General features: G+C 46.0%; 1 protein-coding gene across 1 annotated transcript; it reads right to left on the bottom strand.

Moving 5' to 3' along the window:
- Positions 1–6,131: 6,131 nt before the first annotated feature.
- Positions 6,132–10,266, bottom strand: LOC120706817 (Golgi apparatus membrane protein-like protein ECHIDNA). The gene is made up of 6 exons (XM_039991546.1): positions 10,052–10,266; positions 9,590–9,646; positions 9,299–9,502; positions 9,157–9,216; positions 7,561–7,687; positions 6,132–6,583 (listed from the first exon to the last, which is right to left on the bottom strand). Exons 1-6 carry the CDS (start codon positions 10,067–10,069, stop codon positions 6,495–6,497), a joined length of 555 nt encoding a protein of 184 aa, XP_039847480.1. The 5' UTR covers positions 10,070–10,266; the 3' UTR covers positions 6,132–6,494.
- Positions 10,267–19,052: the final 8,786 nt, after the last annotated feature.

Genomic DNA, 19,052 nt, shown 5'->3' with positions numbered 1-19,052 from the left:
TGGGCCCCACGACCGCGGAGTCCCCCACGCGCGCACTTGGTAATAATTACGGCGCGGTAACCGACGGGCGCGGCGCAACTGTAGCACAGTTCCATCCATCAGCCGCCGCCCATGCCTCTTCGTCTACCCGAGGCAGCCGCCTGAAAAGGCGCGCCCGCACTGCACCGCACGTACCGGGCCATGTCGCCCACGACCAGCAGAAGACCCGCACGCACGACCTGCGACTCCGCGCCATTTGCGAACCGTGATGGAATATTCCTTTTGGGGGCTCTTCACCCTCGAAGGAACCTCATTCCGAGGCCTTACTGATCAGGGGTTCGAAGCCTGGCCCGTCGAGGGTTCGACAGGCACCCCAGATCCCCAGAGTCAGGGACTGCATGGATATGCCGTACAAGCTACCCTCGAACGCGGAGTTTGAGACATCCTATGCAGTGTTCAAGGCCAGTCGAGGGTGCCTAGCAGGGGGATCCCATCGAGAGAGAGAGCATCGAGCCCTTAGACCCTATCGAACGGGTCCGAGCCCCACCTAGCGAACCTTTGCGAGCGCTTTATGTGGCGTGTCCACGGACCACGAGCCGACCCTTATCGAATGGGGGCACGGACGTCCACTTGAACCACCCGATAACAGCTCACCGAAGCAGCCATAGCTCGCGGCCCGAGCATGGGTAGCATGGTGCGCTTCACCCCTCCTCCCTGCGGAAGGGCGACGAGGGTCGTAATAAAAGTCGAGGGTCTCCTGAACGCCTTCACGCGGGCCGGGGCTCGGGGGCTCCTCGCACACCGCGGCTCAGGCCGCACCCTTGAATGGATCGACGACCGTCGATTATGAAGTTCCATGTGTTTAACCAAAACTCCCACTCTTAACGCGCGCCTGCCAGATGGTTCAGCAGGACTCTGGGTCGCTGTGCCAGCACGAAAAATGCCAGGGCCGGCTGAAAGGAGTGCCGATGCCTGCTGAAAAAGACACTAGACGGCCACCCCAGTAAAGCAACCGAGCAGGGCGACGTTCATAGCCCTTGGACAAGTGCAAACACTCCTCCAAGGCCTCGGGGGCTACACCCGCGGGTGCGCTGACGCGCCCCCACGGAGGAAACTTCACACATTCGAGGACCAAAATCCCCTGTAGGGGTGATGCCCACCCATACACCTTCGGTCGTTCTCTCCGCGAAGGAGAAGGAGACTTCATTGCTCTTTGCAAACAAAGATTACAAAGGGTTACCGGCTCGAAGCCATCGAAAAGTACAAACGTGTTGCCACCTGCGTGGCAATTTTCCTTGTCTTGGGGTGGAGCGAGCGCCGATGAAGAGCACCGAGTCCTGGCCGACATCGCGACCAGGCTGCTCGGGATTGCGAGGAGTAGCCCCCAGACCGCACGGGTCCGGCAGGATGCCCTCCTCGCAAGCTTTCTTCTAGCGTCTCCTCCATCGAAGACCTTGCGGGGGGTCAAGCTAGCGGACAGCACCCTCTGCACCATCTCCCCGAGAGCGACGTTGTCACCAAGAGGGACGATGCGAAGAACGGTCACCAAACCTGGCGCCGACGCCATGGTCAGGCGTCTCAACGCCCCTTCAAGCTGAGGGACATCGCAGAGGCAGGACCCCTCAGGCCAAATGTTCTTCTGCTAATCCCACTGAAGCCAAGGGATGGTGAGCACGCCCTCTCTAGTTTTCCCTCGCCGCTCGCAAACATTCTTCTAGCATCCAAGCCTAAAGAAGCCAGGCCACCCCGTCCGGGGGACGACCGTGAAAGGCGAAGGGAAACATTACTAGACTTAGGCGATGCTAGAAGTAAGAGCAGAGAAATTGGAGAGGAAAGGGAGTCCCACGATCCCTATTTATAGCCGCATCGGGCGCCAAGCTTTAAGCCTATCGCAAGGGGAAGGCTTGGACTGCCCGTGACGGTGCGGCACCCCACGAGTAAAAGATGCCCTCGGTTACCGTGCCGAGACGTGACCAAACAATGCAAAGCCGAGCCCCTGGACGCCGAGCAGCCCAGCATCAGCGCTGGCCGACTGCCCTCGAACGGCGCGTCGCAAGGCGACCAGGGAAAGCAGGGCTGAGACCCTGAACACGGGACAACGCGGCCATACACCAGCTGCAAAGCGGTAGGCGCCATCATGGCCCTGGCCTGCTCAACACGCTGACGCGTCTCGTCACCGAAACAAGACAAAAAGGGGCGCACCTCGGAGTACTTTTTCCGCAGGCGCGCTACCCCGACCGACGAGTTGTCGCATCCGCCAAGCCAGCATCCGGATGCGTCTGGCTGGAGCGCAGCACAGATCGATCACATCAAGGGGTAAATTTGTCGAAATACCCTTTGGCCGAATCCCCTGACTCGACCAAAGGCTCGGGGCTACTGTCGGATACCATGATTAGGGGCACCCTAATCAGGGGACTAAAATCACCCTAAAAATGCAAACGCATGCTGGGCAACCGGGCCCATGAAGGCCTGTAGCCTCCTTCCAATCTGGAAGAAAGGAAATGACTCAAAGAAGCCCAGCACGCGGCCCACGTACGCAGTGCGGCCCGTCCGCACCCCCCTCGAACCCGCGGGGTGATCTCCGTCTCGCTCGAGGGCTCCCCGTCGAAGCCCTCGACCACGCCCTGCGCCTCCGCCTCGCTCGAGGGTAGCGAGCCCACCCTCGGGGAGGCGGATTGTCTCCGCTTCGCTCGAGGGTAGCGAGCCTGCCCTCGGGGAGGCGGATTGTCTCCGCTTCGCTCGAGGGTAGCGAGCCTGCCCTCGAGATTGCAGAACGTCTCCGCCTCGCTCGAGGCTACCCCCCGACGGAAAGGACAAACGGTCCTTCCACTCACCCGCCCGCCGTACCGAGGCATTAATGCCAACCACTCCTCCATAGCGCCCGGGTCAGACGGCGCCAGGCCATCATTCCCCACAGTGTCGGTGACCGCAGTCTCGTCCGCCAACTCCGGTCACTGCTCCGCCATTCCGGACGTTGTGGCAACGCTGTGGGAACCTGCGACGCAGTGCAAGACGTGCTCGGCACTGCTCCATCAACTATACTGCCAACTCCCCATACCTCCTTCGTACTTTCCCTTCCGCTGAGCCCTCGAACGGCATGGGCACGACCCTCGGAAGCGGCTCCGGCCTTGACCTGGACAAGACCCTGGCATGTAGGACCTTCAGGACGCCGCCACACCACGGCTGGAGGACGGTACCTCCCACAGTAACGACCACGCCGCCCGCTGGAGCCGCCAGGACGCCGGCGCGGTCTCCGCCTGCGCCCGCGTCTGCGTGACACGTGGCGGCTTCGGACCCCTCCCGAACAGCTAGCTGAGCCGAGAGCTCGCGGTAGTCCGGATAGGCACGTGGAGGTCCCGGACCCACCTGTGGGGGTCCGGGTCCGCGGGCACAGGTGCTGAGCATTCCCACATCTGGGACACGTGGTGACACCGGACCCATCCCCGAGCGGGAAGCGGGTCCGGGACCGTTGGTTCGGTGAGATGGAGTCAAGGACGATGCCTAGGACGACTGCCACGACCGGCGCCATACCCCATAGTGTACTTCCCACAGTGCTCGAACACTGCACCCCCGCGATTCGGGGAGAAGACGATGACTTCCACGATTCCCTGTGCATGTACACCGTCCATCCTTGTGTCTATAAAAGGGGGGGGTCGGCCCACCTTTCGGTAGAACACAACGCTCAGCACTACTAGCAGAGCATATACGCTCCTTGAACCCCGATATTGGCACTCGCCTCAATCAACTCCCCCTCTAGCAGAGACGGAGCTTCCCTCCCTCTCTCGCCTCGCTTGTACCCCCTACTACAGGCACCTCCGGTGCAGGACAGTGCAGTGCTCTCGCACACTCCTTTGCTGGACGTACGGCCCCACGGCCGGAACCAGGATAAATCTGTACGATATTGTGTTGCCTCTTGCATCAACATCTGGGACGAGGAACACGCAGTATCATCACTAGTTGGGTCCGGACCGCCGGGTCAGGACACCGAGTATACAAATTCTACGCGGCGGTTTCCAGCTTTCATTCATAGATCTTGATCGACACACACGCGCGCGTTAGTATACTTTTTCCCCTTTTGAATTTTGAGAGGTAACGAACGTGTCACCTGTCGATGCTCTGCGCCTGTTCCCTTGAGCACGGAGCGATTTAATTTGGACATACAAATACAAACTGATCACCGCATGTGCCCGCATGGCACGACAGTGCAAGCACGCTATATTATCTCTCATTAATATATACTCCTTCAAACCAACGTACTTAAATGTAGGTTAAGTACATACTACATGCATGTTCCTACACTGTGTGGGACAATATTGCTCTGCGCCTCTGCCTACTAGTGAACCAAAAAATTCACAAATATCATCCGATGGATGATCCTACAAGCTCAAATATACAGAAACACATCTAAATTTGAAGCCACATTTCTTTCTACTTCCTTTGGCAAGAAATCTGAATCTGAACTTGGTGCAGCGGGGCCAACACAACACTGCGGCGGCTAAAGGGCAAGATGGGATAGAACTTGAGGTGGATAAGGTTTGCGGCTGACCAGGCAGGCATTTTATTTTGAACACCTTTTGTTTAGCGGGCGCCAGCGTTTCCCAGCCAAGAGATTTTGCTTCCCTGGTAAATGCCAAAAGTGTGCCCAAAATCCAAGAAAAAGGAAAACAATTCTGTTGTCAAGAATTGTAATATCCCATTTCATGCACGTTCTGTTGTCAAGAATCCCGAATCTGAATTTAGGCCAGACCAATGCAAAACAAAAAAAAAGGAATACAAAGGAAATTCTTTTTTTTAAAAAGGAAATTTTCAAGTGGATAAGATTTGTGGATGACGTGGCTTACATTTTTCCCCAAGAGCGTCCAGCGAGCAGCTGACGGTGACCATGAGTCTTTGTCTCCTACCCCACCCCAACACGACTCACACTCTCTGTTACGTATCCTCTCCGCGCAAGAACAGAAGGACCACCAGATGGAAACTCGTGAGGAAAAAAGATTTTTCCGAGTATTGCTAGCATCTCTTATTACCAAAAAAATATTTTTTTTGTTGCTTCCCATGCTTTTATTTGGCAGAAAAGATATGAGAAAAAAAGTGTGGACGAGAGGTCGAGAGCCAGGAGAGCGACCTGTTTGGAACAGAAAAGCTCAGAAATGAATGACACGGTCTGAAGAAGAAAACTGTGGCTCTAAATTATAGCGATTTTGGCCACCCTTCGTGTGACGATAAAGGATTTCGCGCAACAAATTTTGTGTCAAGGAAATAATGGAATTATAGATATTTTAGCCACCCTTCGTGTGATTGATAAACGATTTCGCATCACAATTTTTTGATTTTGTGTCAAGGAAATAATGGAATTTTATGAATAATTTAGAGTTACGTATTTTTTATTTTTGCTGCATGTAGAGTCTTGTCTCCGGACTCCGAGACTCACACGGCCGGATAACGTCCGACGCGGATCGGCAGAGATAGTATTGATAACGCTGGGGATGCAGCGACTTGGCTACGAGCCATGGGCTAGTCGCTGTCGTTGCATTTTTCAGAAATTTGAGGCAATTTGCATACAAACTCTATAAGAAATATAAAACTTTTGCTTCCAGCGAAATACACGTGCAAAAAAATCGTGTGTTTGTCGTGGGGAATCGTCACCAAATATCTACTGTAGCACGCGCTGGGCGTTGCTCATGGAGAATCTTGCCAATTGTGATGCTAGGCGCTCCTGGGGTGAACAAATATCACAGATTTATAGTGCAAGTGCAGCCAACTTCCAGGAGAAAGATTCACACGGTAGGGACAAACTATTGACAGGGGGGGGGGGGGGGGTGCCCGTGAATTCTTTGTGGGGAGGTGGGAAAGGGTAAAAAACGAAAAATGAGGCCTTCTCTGTTTGAAATGGTTACGAAGTTAGGTATTCATTCATATCAGACCATGCAGTTGGTGCAACTGCTAGTGGTTGTTGGGACGATCTCTACAACTGTGCAATTCCTTCTAAGCGAAGCCAGAAGATGCTGAAAACTGGGCACCCTAACCATGACCACGACACTTTTCTTGCTCGCAGCAATCTGAAATTCTGAAGTCAGGCTAACGTCAGCTCAGACGTTGCCTATTTTTGGAAAAGATGAAAATTACAGTATATATAGTCACTCCGACAAAACGGCTTCCTCTGCAACACGCCTGGATAACTAAGAACTGTATATGTACCAATTACACGGCATTCCATCACAACAGAATGTTTTGCAGTTAACTAGGGACACAACAACATCAACGAGAAGGCCAAGCCAACTTCAAAGTTAATCAGGAGCTTTCAGTGCTTAGTACAGAGTGGTGCTATTCTGCATTTAACTCTAGTCAAAATCATCCTCCGGTGACAGAAGATGAAACGGTACCAAGGGCATCAAGGAGGCAGATCCATGTATTCATATGACAAGTAATTAGGTAGGATGAACAAAATGAAAATGTGTCATCATGTTAACAGTAAATTTTACAACGTGACACCATGTTGTAGGCCATCTGTTCAGAGTTCAGACACCGAATGCTGACTGCAGATGTGACCTGACGCTCCCTGATAGGAGGGCATTTGTAGTCCAATCCTGGATGTTCTTCTTGGCATCTGCTATGTAACCATAACAATACTTAGAATGAAGTGTAACATTTTGGATCATTCCAGGCATCAATTCAAGTGCGTAATGCAATTGAAGTGGCTTAACATCTTTGGTGACCTAACAAATTGAGTCATGTGAGACGTTAAGTAGCTATATATTAAGTCTAAAGCTATAAGCATGCAGCAACAAGACAGCATGTATCCATTGATATAAGATGAATTTATGAGAGGGATGTTCTAGTAAAATCAGTCACATTCTATATAATAATATAAACTGGGATAACTGCACCATAAGCAGAAGACTATTTACTAAAAACATACAGGGTAGAGCAAGAACCACCTAAACTGATCAATGTAGCATTAAACACGAATGAAAAAGGAAAAATAGCTTAAGGGTTCACTGGTTCAGGCCTTCAGGGTATGGCAACAGATCCACACAAGAAAAACCCACATCATGTTTCTACATGGAATTATACTTTGCAAATAGTTAAACAAAAACTTTGAGCTTACAGAGATAAAATGTGCCCACTGTTGCATCATTGCATTAACAATTTAACTATGTGATGTAGCCTAACATCTTTGATGACCCAATAAAGAGTCATGTGATATGTTAGCTACATGTTTTATTAGGTTAATTAGCTACAATATTAGATCTGAAGCTGACAGCATTTATGATGTATCTATTAATAGGAGATGTATTTCTGTGATGGTATGAAAGTAAAAGAAAGATAACTTAATCGTTCAGGCTATGTCAACCCCACACAAGAACGACCTATCTTGCTACTTACTTTGCAAATAGTTAAAACAAAACTTCTGAAGTCGTGGCTCTGTTTCTACTGGGGGAAAAATACAACTCTGCTTTGACCAATTGATAGGAAATTCATGCGGTTTAATTCAACAATCACAACATTTCTAAATTGCTAAATCAAGCAACCACAACATCCTTCAGGTTCAAGTGAATGTAGATTTCACACAAGAATACACACCTTTGTTGCATTTGGTGAAACCAACAATGTTTGCAATGCTGAGGCTCAAGCAAACTCCAATAACAAGAAGGTAATCCGCTTGAAGTCTGATGAGCGAGAATATCCCAAGAATAATCCATGCGGCAGCCTGAAAATGAAGGTATGCTTGCTTTACAAACATTCTAGAAACATGTTGCAAAGTTCCATGAAGAACTACCAACTAAATAAACATATGAATGGACATGAATGTAGCTTTTTACACCTCTCTCTGCCTCCCATTTAATCTACTGTCATAGGAACTGCACTCTTTCCTTCATATGAATGGATATGAATGTAGCTTTTTACACCTCTCTGCCTCCCATTTAACCTACTGTCACAGGAACAAACCCTATTTGAAATTTGTTCTAATTCCAACCTAGGCAAATGAACTTATGTATGAAAACGAAAACAATTCAGCACACACACGCATACACACACACACATGAAGGAAAGAGAGAAGTAAAAGAAAACATTATAATGATGCAACCGGTCGGTTTTACCCCAAAGCAACAAAAAACAGATCTATGACCTGGCAATGCTTAATTGATGTTTTCCCTAGTATTCCATACCAATCTCTTTGCATGGTATGGGATATGCATACTGAATTCCCAAACCTATACTTAGTAACGATGAATTGAAGTTATGTTCTCAATGAATCCTAACTATCTCTGTATTTGCAAAGCAAAATATACATAAACATTGTAGGTGCAATGATTCTAAAGTTGAGACATTATACTTGCGTTGCCGAACTATCAGATATAAAAGAGAATGACCCCAACCATTCCCACTCCACTATAACAGCCAAGCATCCAGATTGGCTCAAGCCTAACTCCACTTTGGTGAGACCATGCCTGTGAGTTATTACCCGGGAGGCTTTGGACAGTAATTTATAAAAGTGGGCTTACAGGAACTGGGCATATGGCCCATTGAGCCAAGGCCTCACAACAACTGTTTGCCATCTTATACCAATCAATTCATGTTACGTCCAACCCATGCGATTTTATGTCAAAGTAAACATTTGCTTTCACATGGTCCTAATCTACAGTTTTTTTTGTAGATGAAACAAGGTATGAAGAATATAACTGGTTTAGCACCATATGCCGAAAACCGAGATATTTTCATACTGTATAATAAAACAAATAAAAAGTAATACAATCTGTACTAAGTACATAGGTAGATGATTGCATTCAATCGAACACTACGACACGTCTATGTGCACCCAGATTTCAGTTCCTTTTCTAATCTGGTGAGGCAAAGGAAATAAAGTTTACAATATCATGCACATTTTTTTCTCGGATACGCAGGAGTACAATAATCATGCACCAATAAATAACAACCGACGTCTCCCAGAATTCATTTGAGTCTCATCAGCAAGTAATAAAAAATACAATTAGCACTTTATATGCATCCCTACATCATTCCTCTTACTAACCTGTCACACATTTATTTGGATAGCTTTATGTTCAGTTCCAATTTTTCAATGTGCTCAGCATGTAGATTTGAAGTATACAGATTAAAAAATTCATTTGCTTCTTTTCCATATGTACTAGATATAAAGGAGCCCTCAACATTACTTACAGTCAAATATAGAGTCCACCAGAACAGCCATGAGTCCTTCTTGTTCATCCTAGCCAGAGACTGCAATAAAATGGCAATTCAATTTAGGAGTCCCAACTTGCACGAGAATAGAAACAAGGACAACGATAAGGCAAATACAAACCTCCCCATCAAGACACTCAAACTTCCAGACACTCTCTCCTTCATCATTAATCTCGTTCCACCACCGCAGCCCAACCAGTATCCTTCCACTGACATTCTTCACAACCCAGAAGTCGAGTGCTGCGAGGAGCACAGTGATGACAAAGATAATGACGAAGTTGTTCACGAAAAGCGCTGACAGTATGTAGAACGCCAATGCTGCTGCCTTCACAGAGAAATAATCAAAATATAATCAGCCAAAACCTAGCCACAGTTCTGCTGCATATAAGATCAGAAACGGCAGGCAGAATACCTTGAAGAGCACATGGAATAAGCATGTCTTCGGATTTGCATAGTTCTCACTAATCCCCTGAAACAATACAAGCACACATATTATCATACAGTAGTTACCTCCATACCTCTAAAACTCGAATATGCAGAAGACGAGTTGAGCACAGGACAGGTAACCAATCCATGGAAAAAATAATCAAGTTGCACCGACTTGTCCTAGAAAATAAGCCCAGATGACGAACTCGGCTATCCGAACGACAAAAATTTCATAATTCCTTCAATCTATCGTCCGATTGAAATCCGGAAGTGGTCCCAAGAAAACCGCAATCTGGACTCCGGACCAATCTAAGTAATCCAAGAAATCCAGAGATCTAAAGCAATCAATCCCTACTCCAAACCAAAACCTAGAGGTAAGAGGGGAATCTAACTGTTTGATCCGAATCTTATTCACGAAGCAAGAAGAGGGAAAACGCTGAGCTATAACCTGGGGTTGTTGATCCATCGTACCCTTTCTCCCCGCCTAGCTCTCTCCGCGTGAATTTGGCTTCTGCTCCTGCTTCTGATTCTTCGCCGGATCTTGCTGGTTTTTCTAACGGTGTTTGCTTCGTTTTGGGGGAATCCCTCGAGATCGACGTGGGAGACGACGAGGGTCAAAAGTGAAAGGTAGTGGAAAAAAGGGGCTGGACTGCAAAATGTATTTTCTCGACAGGGAGTGGGTCGCAATATTTTTGTAGATGGGGGGTGGCTTCCGTAACCTGATGGCAAGTGCCTTTTGGCCTAATTTTCGAAGATGACAACTGACAAATGAACTTGTGATGACTCCATTTAATAGAAAAATTAATGACCTGCCACAGAATTTTTGATATTTTTTATGAGGTTTACCAGTAGTGTCAATCTATATACCTATTAAAGCGAGTAAAGTTTTTACCCAAATTTTTTATTTGGTATGTTGGTTTGGTCCACCTATGTTATTAATAGGTAGGCCTTAGTCCATTCCGTATGCGACGGATCAACCCCTCCGTTCACGACTTGATCACATAGATCCCTACAAATTAACACACGGACACCAATACGTATTCGATACTTATATCAATTTTGTCCGTAGCAACGCATAATTACCTAGTAACACATATTACCGCAAAAAAAAAGTGTCAATAACACATAGGAGAAAGTGACAAATGAGGAGAGCCCAATAATCTTTAGAGTGGCAAAACAGTACAAGATCATCTTTTCTTTAAGCAATTTTTACATTCCTCTTTAAAGGTTCACGGTGATCAGAAAGTGATGCGAGACTAGCTCTCATCGGAAAGTTCAGAGTTACCAGCATCTTCGGTTTCAGACTTCTCTGTGGATGCTTGCTTCATGACATTGCTCTTGTATTTATGACCTTCTTGATGTTCATGCGTATAAATTGGTTCAGACTCTACTGTAGATTCCTGATGTCTCGGACTCCTACGGTCGTTGTATCCTTTCCCACGCGCATTTCGTTGCAGACCATATTTTTTTCTAGCTATTTCGGCACAAATTTATTTTTTTTACATTTCTAGCTAAAAGTAATTTATGCCATGCCGTTGCCATATGAGATTTGAAAACGAGTGATACCTATGTCTTAAGAGAGCACCTTATATATATATATATATATATATATATATATATATATATATATATATATATATATATATATATATATATATATATATATATATATATATATATATATATATATATATATATATATATATATATATATATATAGACACACACACCGAGGGCTACCACAACGCATCTACTTGTATACAGTTCACACGTGACTTATCCTTGCAAATTAAAATGGAGTAATTTTTCATGAACTCTTTATATAGAAGAAAATTATATATCATTAGTCTCACCAACGACTACAAGAAAAACTAATTAATGTACTACCCTCAGTGAAGCTAGGCAGCACAGACTGAACCACAACATTAATGGATACCAAAAGATTATTTAGTTTTTTTGAAACTAATGTACCCTCGATTTCCGTGGGGCCAGCTGTCTGGTTTCCGCCTCCGCGTCGCTCCACGTGAGGGTGACTCGGGCGGCGGCCAGGGGCGGATCTAGCGGTGGGTTTGGAGGGGCTCGAGCCCCTCCTAGAAGTCCCATGGAACCCCCTCTACAAATTTGAGGAAGAAGAATGATGAATGGGAGAATGAAGGAGCAAGAAGAGGGGGAGAGCCCCTCATGAACTCAATCCTACCTTCGCCACTGGCGGCGGCCAAACCCTAGCCACCACTACCCTTTTCTCCCCTTTTTGTCGCCAAGCCAGCTGTAACACCCCGGGTGTCTGCACAGTAATTAAATAGGAGTCTGCACAGTAATTATGTATGTTTACTATGCATCATGTGTTTGATTTGCTTAAAAAGGATCTTTTTGTAATTATAAAAGGTTATATGTGTAATTATGATTTTATGCAGGGTCCTTTCTTTAGTTATTTCTGAATATAGCTTTTGTGAAGGGTGTTTTTGCAAAAATTCAATGCATTTAATGCATGGCAGCAAAATTTACTTTTAAGTCTATGTTTGAAGTGAATTTGCTTTGAAAAAGAGAAATTTCCTAGAATTCAAAATCCCTTCAACGATTTTAATTTTAGCTCTTGAGTCTTTGGTCAAATAAATTTTTGCACAACATCAAAGTTGTAGATCTTGAAAAGTTGAACAACTTTCATGTTGGGCACTTTTTCATTTGAGCTTTAGTTTAAAAGTTATTGCTTGTTTACAGAGAGGTCCCTGGAATTTTTGGCAATTACAAATCGACCCTTATGACCATCTCCCACCTCCCTGCTCTGCTTCTCGCCGCCGACGCCACCGACAGCGCCGCCGCCGACGCCTTCCCGGCCATTCCGGCCATTACTCCACCGTGCGCTGGCGCCCACGCGTCGCGGACGACCACCTCCCCCTCCTATTGCCTCGCGCTGGCCCTCTTCTTCCCTTGCCACGCGCCCCGCCGCTTCCAGAACCACCCCGTCGGCCGCCACCGCGACGCCGCCGTGGAACGGCCACTGCAGAGCACGCCGCCCTCTTCTAGCGAGCGCCCGCGCACTACAAGAGTCCCAGAACTCGATTTCGCGCGTCCCTTTGCTCTCTCATCGCTTCCACGCCCCAGAACGCCGCCGCCACCCTGCTTGAACCCCGGCGAGCTCCACCCCGCCGCGGAGCCGCCAACCCAGACCCGCTCCACCCCTACAGCCCCCACATTTAGCACCGCCTCGACCTCGCGCAGCTCGCAGGCCACTTCCCCTCGCCCAAACCTCACCGGAGCTACCCCGCCGCCGTGCTCCGAGCCCGCAAGCCGCCGCTCGCCGTCGACACCCCACCTCCGACCGCCCTAGCCTCGATTCCAAGCACCCAGAGGTGCGCCTTGCACCCGTGAGGCTCACGCACCCCTCCACCCTCGCCGCCGGTGAGCCCCTCGCCGGGAAATCGCCGGTCAAAACCCGCGCTCCCCCTCTGACCCGACCCGAGGACCTCGGGTTTGAATTTGAAAAACCCCAGGGGGTTGTCTGCGTTGTCAGTGACTCAGGGAAATAGTGCTATAAGGACTTGTTTGTATTAGTTTGCTGTGAACTTTGAAATTCTAGATCAATTTGTAGAAAATTCATAAAATAGAAAATTTTGATGTTTTGGAATCCTCTTGAAGATCTCTATGCAGTAGAACCATAATATGTTAGGCTTTAGTTGCAAGTTTTTGCTGTGTAAATGGTTTTGTGTCACTAGGTAAATAAATACTAGATGTTTAGTCTTTTTCTTATCTAATGCTTGAAAGCTGGTCTTGCTCTGAAATTTTTGTGGTAGTTTACTCATGTTACACTAGCTTTTCTATAAAAATTTCTTGATCAGTTCTCTTGTGTAGCTTTTTCTTTGATTTAAACTTTGTTTAGTACACTTTATTTATGGTAAATAGTTTCTGTTCGTAATAAATCATGATTTTATTTCGGCATGTTCTTTTTGAGTAGCTTAGCTTGTCCAGGATGTTTGAGCTTCAGTTCATGTCTAGAACAGGAGTTAAAATTGAATCTTTCTAAACTTATGTATGTTTTGTTTATTTTCTCAGAATAAATTCTGTGTAGATAAACTCATGAAAAATTCACAGTAGCTAGATCATCCCTGTGTAGATCTCATGTTAAATTTTGAGCTTCTGATCTGCTTTAGTTTGATCGGTATAATTCAAGCTTGTACTAGGTGTTGCCTGCATAAATGATTTATTGTGTTTACATGGTTAAATGTTTTGGCATCATTTTTACAGGGTAGATTACTTTGTTCATGTTCTGTTTAGTGTAATTTTGGTAGAATTTATTACTATTTGTACTCTGATTTGTTGATTTATTTGCAAACCATGACTTAATTGTATAGGAAATCACCACTACTCATTTTATGAAGTTAGTTAACTTCTTTTGTGCTGTTGATCATGATGCCTTGTGTAGTTAGATTTGTTATTTAACTACTCTATAAACGATTGCCCATGTGTGTTTTTAATATTGTTCTTGCATTACATATAGATACGACTACTTTGTCGGACGGGACGTACGAGTTGATTCCGGAGTCTGACGGAGGTGATCTCGAAGCTCAAGTAAACACTGCGGAACTAACTGAAGCCCCGAACCGAAGTTCGGAAGAGCCTAGCGCTGAAATAGTTAGTAATTACCGAGAAGGCAAGCCCCGGACATAACCTATACTTCAAATTAATATCATTTACTGTATTATTTTACTTGTGCATTTACAGTGCATAGGAGTTGAATTGAAACCCTAGATGCATGATCCTAGAAACCTATGTACTGAACACTAGACCTGAGTTCGACTACTTGCTAAGCTTATAGGACCGGTAAAAGTCGAGTGATTGCCTGTCACTCGCGAGCGTTATAGGAATTGATTGTTTACTTTCTGCTATCAATATAAGGACGACGGACGGGGTTGTGTTCGATATCATGACCTTATGTGATACCCCGTCTGTGTTGATGAACTTGCTAAGGTCGCGGTGTGTGGTAGTGCTGGTTAAGTTTTTGAAAGTACTAGTCACATGCCGTAAATATGGTACGCGGCAAGCCTAGTAGCCGATTGGACCGGGGAGTGGATATACCTTTCACTCTCTCAGTAGGGATAGGTTTTATTTTATGTTGCGCAACACTACGACTTCGAGGGACAAGGTTCGGCCTTGGAGCCCTGTAGTCGGGGAGAGTGACCCTATCCACAAGCCGGAAAGAAAGGTCAACGGTTGTTTGGGAATGACCCGACGGTGTTCCAGACGTGTGTGCTAGGTTATCCTTGCAAGGTTGAATTTCGATTCAGAATCGTCCGCCTCTCACGATGAAATGAGACTGCTTGATCTCTTTGCCACACAGAGTAAGAAGAGCAACAATACTTTAATCAATCTTGATGTTTGCTTAGATTTCTACCATGATTGGAAAATAGTTGCTTACATAGAATGGTTAATCGACTAGAATCTTGAAAGCTAAAACTTGAAAGTAAGGACATACTCTTTATTGCTTTTCAGTAAAAGAAAACCAGAGCCTCACAAAGCCTTGCATAGTCTAGCTAAGGTGGGCTACTTATACCCGTTGGCGGTTAAGTCTTGCTGAGTATTAGAATACTCAGCCTTGCTGTTGAAACCCTTTTTCAGGTATGAGTTTTGAGGATCAGATCGCTAGCTTGACCTATCCTTGCTCGTTGCCTCCTGGCTGGTCTGTAGAATGGGATACGTCTTCGGCCGGCAATGACTATGACGAATGATACCATGCTTGGGCTAGCTTGGTATACTTTTGCGACGTGTTGTAGTCATCGTGTTTCATCTTCCGCTGTTTAGACTCTGAACTTATAATCATAACTTGTATAACTGTTTTATTTAAGTTGGCTTTGTAATAATGTTTTTAACTGGTATGTAATCGTTATTATGCCTGAGTTGTAAAATTGTGGTTGTAATATCTCTGAACTCGCCTTCGTGCGGGGTATGCTTGTTCGATCCGTGAATCGGTGGTTGTATCGGGACGTTACCCGACAGACCAAAAATTGTTCCGTTTGAAGTGCGTTTAAGCTAATGTTGCCTTTATGGTGATGGTTTACGCACTTGAGCCGGGATAATTTAGGCGGTTCTGCCACAGCTGGTATCAGAGCTGCAAGCGTACATCAGAGGTGTTGGAACCTTAAAAACCATTTTCCATATAAAATTGGAACCATAAAGAATTTCGGAAAACTACGTTGGATTCGTTAAGAGTTGTGCTTAGAACGTAAAGTCCTAGGGAATTTATGGGAATTACTAGGTGGTTATTTCTGTATGGTTTATGTTATCTGACTTCCAGCACTTTACATTTTGTCAAACCATACTCACAAGCAACTCTTAATTCTTGTAACGACGCACCTACGTGAGGTAAGATGGTAAGGATCCTCAGTCAGCTGAGGGAGTCTGACCTTCCCGTCGGTGATGCGAGCCGAACGCTGCCCTCAAGCAGTGGCTTACTTGAGGTGCTTTCAATATACCGACTATTAGTTGACTATATTGGAAGTAAAGTGTGCTCAGTCAGCTGAGGGAGTCTGACCTTCCCGTCGGCGATGCGAACCGAACGCTGCGCACAAGCAGTGGCCTACTTGAGCTGCTGCCAATATACCGACCTCGGTCGACTATATTGGGAGTAAAGAAACTTGTGAATACGCCTCTGAGTAGCGTATGCTAACGTTGGCCATACGGCGGAGATTGTATGGCTGCCGCTTCTATAGTGAGCGGTAATGTTTGGGAACGTTTTCATGGGTGCTGGCATGAAAGGTTCATTGGGTATATATATTTATGTTCTGTCAATCTTATGCAGGTACACTAACCATGATTCGAAAAGATAAGAACGGTTACAATGTATCGACTAGCTATATAGGGAGAGCCGTATTTATGTATACCACCGTGCTAACTACGTAAGCCCAACGATAGTTGGCATTTGTTTATCTTGTGAGGACGGTCAGGACGTGCATACATATCTGATTGATGTTTGATTGGTTCATGATAATTGAGGTTGCTACGTGAGCTTTTTAAGGAATTTCTAGTATGAATCCTTATAAGATAACTGTTAGTGTGCTTAAAACATGAGTGAGTGAAACTCTGATTTTAGTAGCATGCTTGTTAAAATGCTTAGGTTTCCTTGGATGAAAAATATGGTTTCGAGTTATGCCTTCCTCCTAAACCCCATCTTGTTGTTGTAAGGATCTGTTCATTCCTTAGAATCTCAAATGATGAACCAGTACCGATTGTGGTTTATTATTCTTTGAGTATGGAACCATATCATCTTTTGATTTAGAATCATAGTTGTTTTTCCGCAGTCTTCTTAAAGCTTTATTTGAGAAGTCTTGAGTTGATCACATTACTCACATTTGAATCCTTTTCGATTCAGATGGCGATTTGTTCCCAGGTCTTTTGGGATGAGGAGGGAAATGCTCATACCGACTGTCTGTACTGGGAGGGTTTTCCGAGGATTCTTTGGGATTCACTTCGTATCTTCCACTACCCAGATCCACCCCAGTACACGGGACGCCAGTTTTCGGAGGATGGAATTAAGAAGAACAGAGTTAAAATGACCATTCCTCAGCACCCCACCTTGGAGTGGCCACCGATTGAGATTGAGGTGATTGGGTACCGTCTTGTGGATGCTTTTGAGAAAGCAGCTCTCAACGCTATCACCACTTTTTGTGAGCACCATCCCGAGGAGGTAGCTGCATACCCTATTGGTTTGTTCCCAGCAGTCAGTGCTGGAAATGCAGAGTGGCTGTTCAGGGTCACACACTTTGGGCACTTGATTGGAGATGTAGCGGATGAGACTATCGAAGCAGTAGTCAGATATATGAATGCTCAGTCTCACTACCAGATACTCCAGCAGCGACACATGGACCAGGTGATAGACTTGGCCCAGAGTTTTCAGCGAGGCCTTCGTTTGAGGGATACTCAGATTCAGGGACTTCAGGATGCCGTAGCTGGGAGGGATCTGGCCATTGCACAGTTTGAGCATCAGGCTATGGAGCATGGTGCTGAGATAGAGCAGCGCAACATAGTTATTGGTTTTCTTCAGGGGCAGGTGAATGAGCTTCAAGCAGATTGGGCTGATGCTTTAGCACATGTTGGTATGCTCCAGGAGCAACTAGATGCCCCAGCTGAGCCTGCAGCAGCAGATGAGGACTCCGAGGAGATTGAGGGAGTTTCTGATCTAGATTCAGAGCACGCACTTGCTGAGCCTAACCCTCAGCCGGATGACTCTTCTTCCGGCAGTGCCTCTTCTGTGGGCAACCTCGACGACTTCTAGGCGCCTTAGACTAGTCCCAGAAAGTTCGTGTTTTATCTTGTTGTAGCTTGTACATAGGAAAGAGATGTTGTAAGATAACCCTAGGGAGGAGTACCACTTGTTGTATTATATGTGGTAAGGGTGAGTGATGTTAGGTTGTAAGAAAAATGCTGCTTTGGATGTAATATAAGTAGCGACTACCAGTTTGGAAATCATAATCTTTCTACTTAGCAAATCTCTGCATTTGTGCATTTTCACGCCGTTTGATGAATACAAGAGGTTGCAAATTTTTGTGGCATATGTGCTCATCAAATGTTAGCTTGTTGAATTTGAGAGACTAAATTTTAGTCCAACCCCTTCTATGATCTCTGTTGTTTAGCAACATAGCACATAGCGATGAAGAGCGAATTGATAGATTATTTTCTTTACCCTTTGCTCTCAGCATTGAGTCTCTATACGATGGAGCATGAAGCTATCTAGCAGCTGACCAGTTTTGATTTTTGTGGGTTGCACATTTATGTGTTGTGCATATTGTGCTACACCGCATCTAGTAAATTTTGCTGATTTTGTTTTATCCATTGTACGATCATTGCATGTGCCATTGATTTTGGAAGCGAGAAATATGTATCTAATGGATGTCTTCCATGATTACAGATGGTTGGTCATACACGCGGAACGCCTGATGGCTTTGGTTGTGAAACTGGAAGTGGATCTCAGCAACCACCGCCACCCCCGTCGAATCTGGCCGAGTTAATGGCCATGCAAACAGAGTTGCTTCGCCAGCTAGTCCAAGGGCAACAAAATGTGCCACGCCAACAGTATGGAGGAAGGGAGGCACAACCAGCGGGTTACCAGGAATTCTTTGGTACCCAACCTCCGCTTTTCAGCAAAGCTGATGACCCATTGGATGCCGATGCTTGGCTTCGTACAATCAATTCCAAGTTTGCTTTGTTAGCGGTACCATGTATTGATGCAAACAAGGCCCCCTTTGCCGCCCAACAGCTGCGTGGTCCTGCACGTATATGGTGGGATAATTATTGTGCAATGCAGCCTGCTGAACATATCATATCTTGGGAGGAATTCAGAACAGCCTTCAGATCACATCATATTCCGGATGGACTAATTGAAAGAAAGTTGAATGAATTCTTGGCTCTAGATCAGGGAACCCGCACTGTTCTACAATATGCACAGACCTTCAATCATC

Source organism: Panicum virgatum, chromosome 5K, assembly GCF_016808335.1.
Source record: "Panicum virgatum strain AP13 chromosome 5K, P.virgatum_v5, whole genome shotgun sequence".
NCBI lineage: Eukaryota > Viridiplantae > Streptophyta > Magnoliopsida > Poales > Poaceae > Panicum > Panicum virgatum.
This window is presented reverse-complemented; position numbering and strand designations above follow the sequence as displayed.

What these genes read in the sequence shown, in the direction of transcription:
- LOC120706817 (XM_039991546.1), bottom strand. An exon ending in TATTCCATGTGCTCTTCAAG is followed by an intron (nt 9,503 to 9,589) that starts GTATTCTGCCTG and finishes TTCTCTGTGAAG; the next exon opens with GCAGCAGCATTGGCGTTCTA. An exon ending in TTTCACCAAATGCAACAAAG is followed by an intron (nt 6,584 to 7,560) that starts GTGTGTATTCTT and finishes GTTACATAGCAG; the next exon opens with ATGCCAAGAAGAACATCCAG.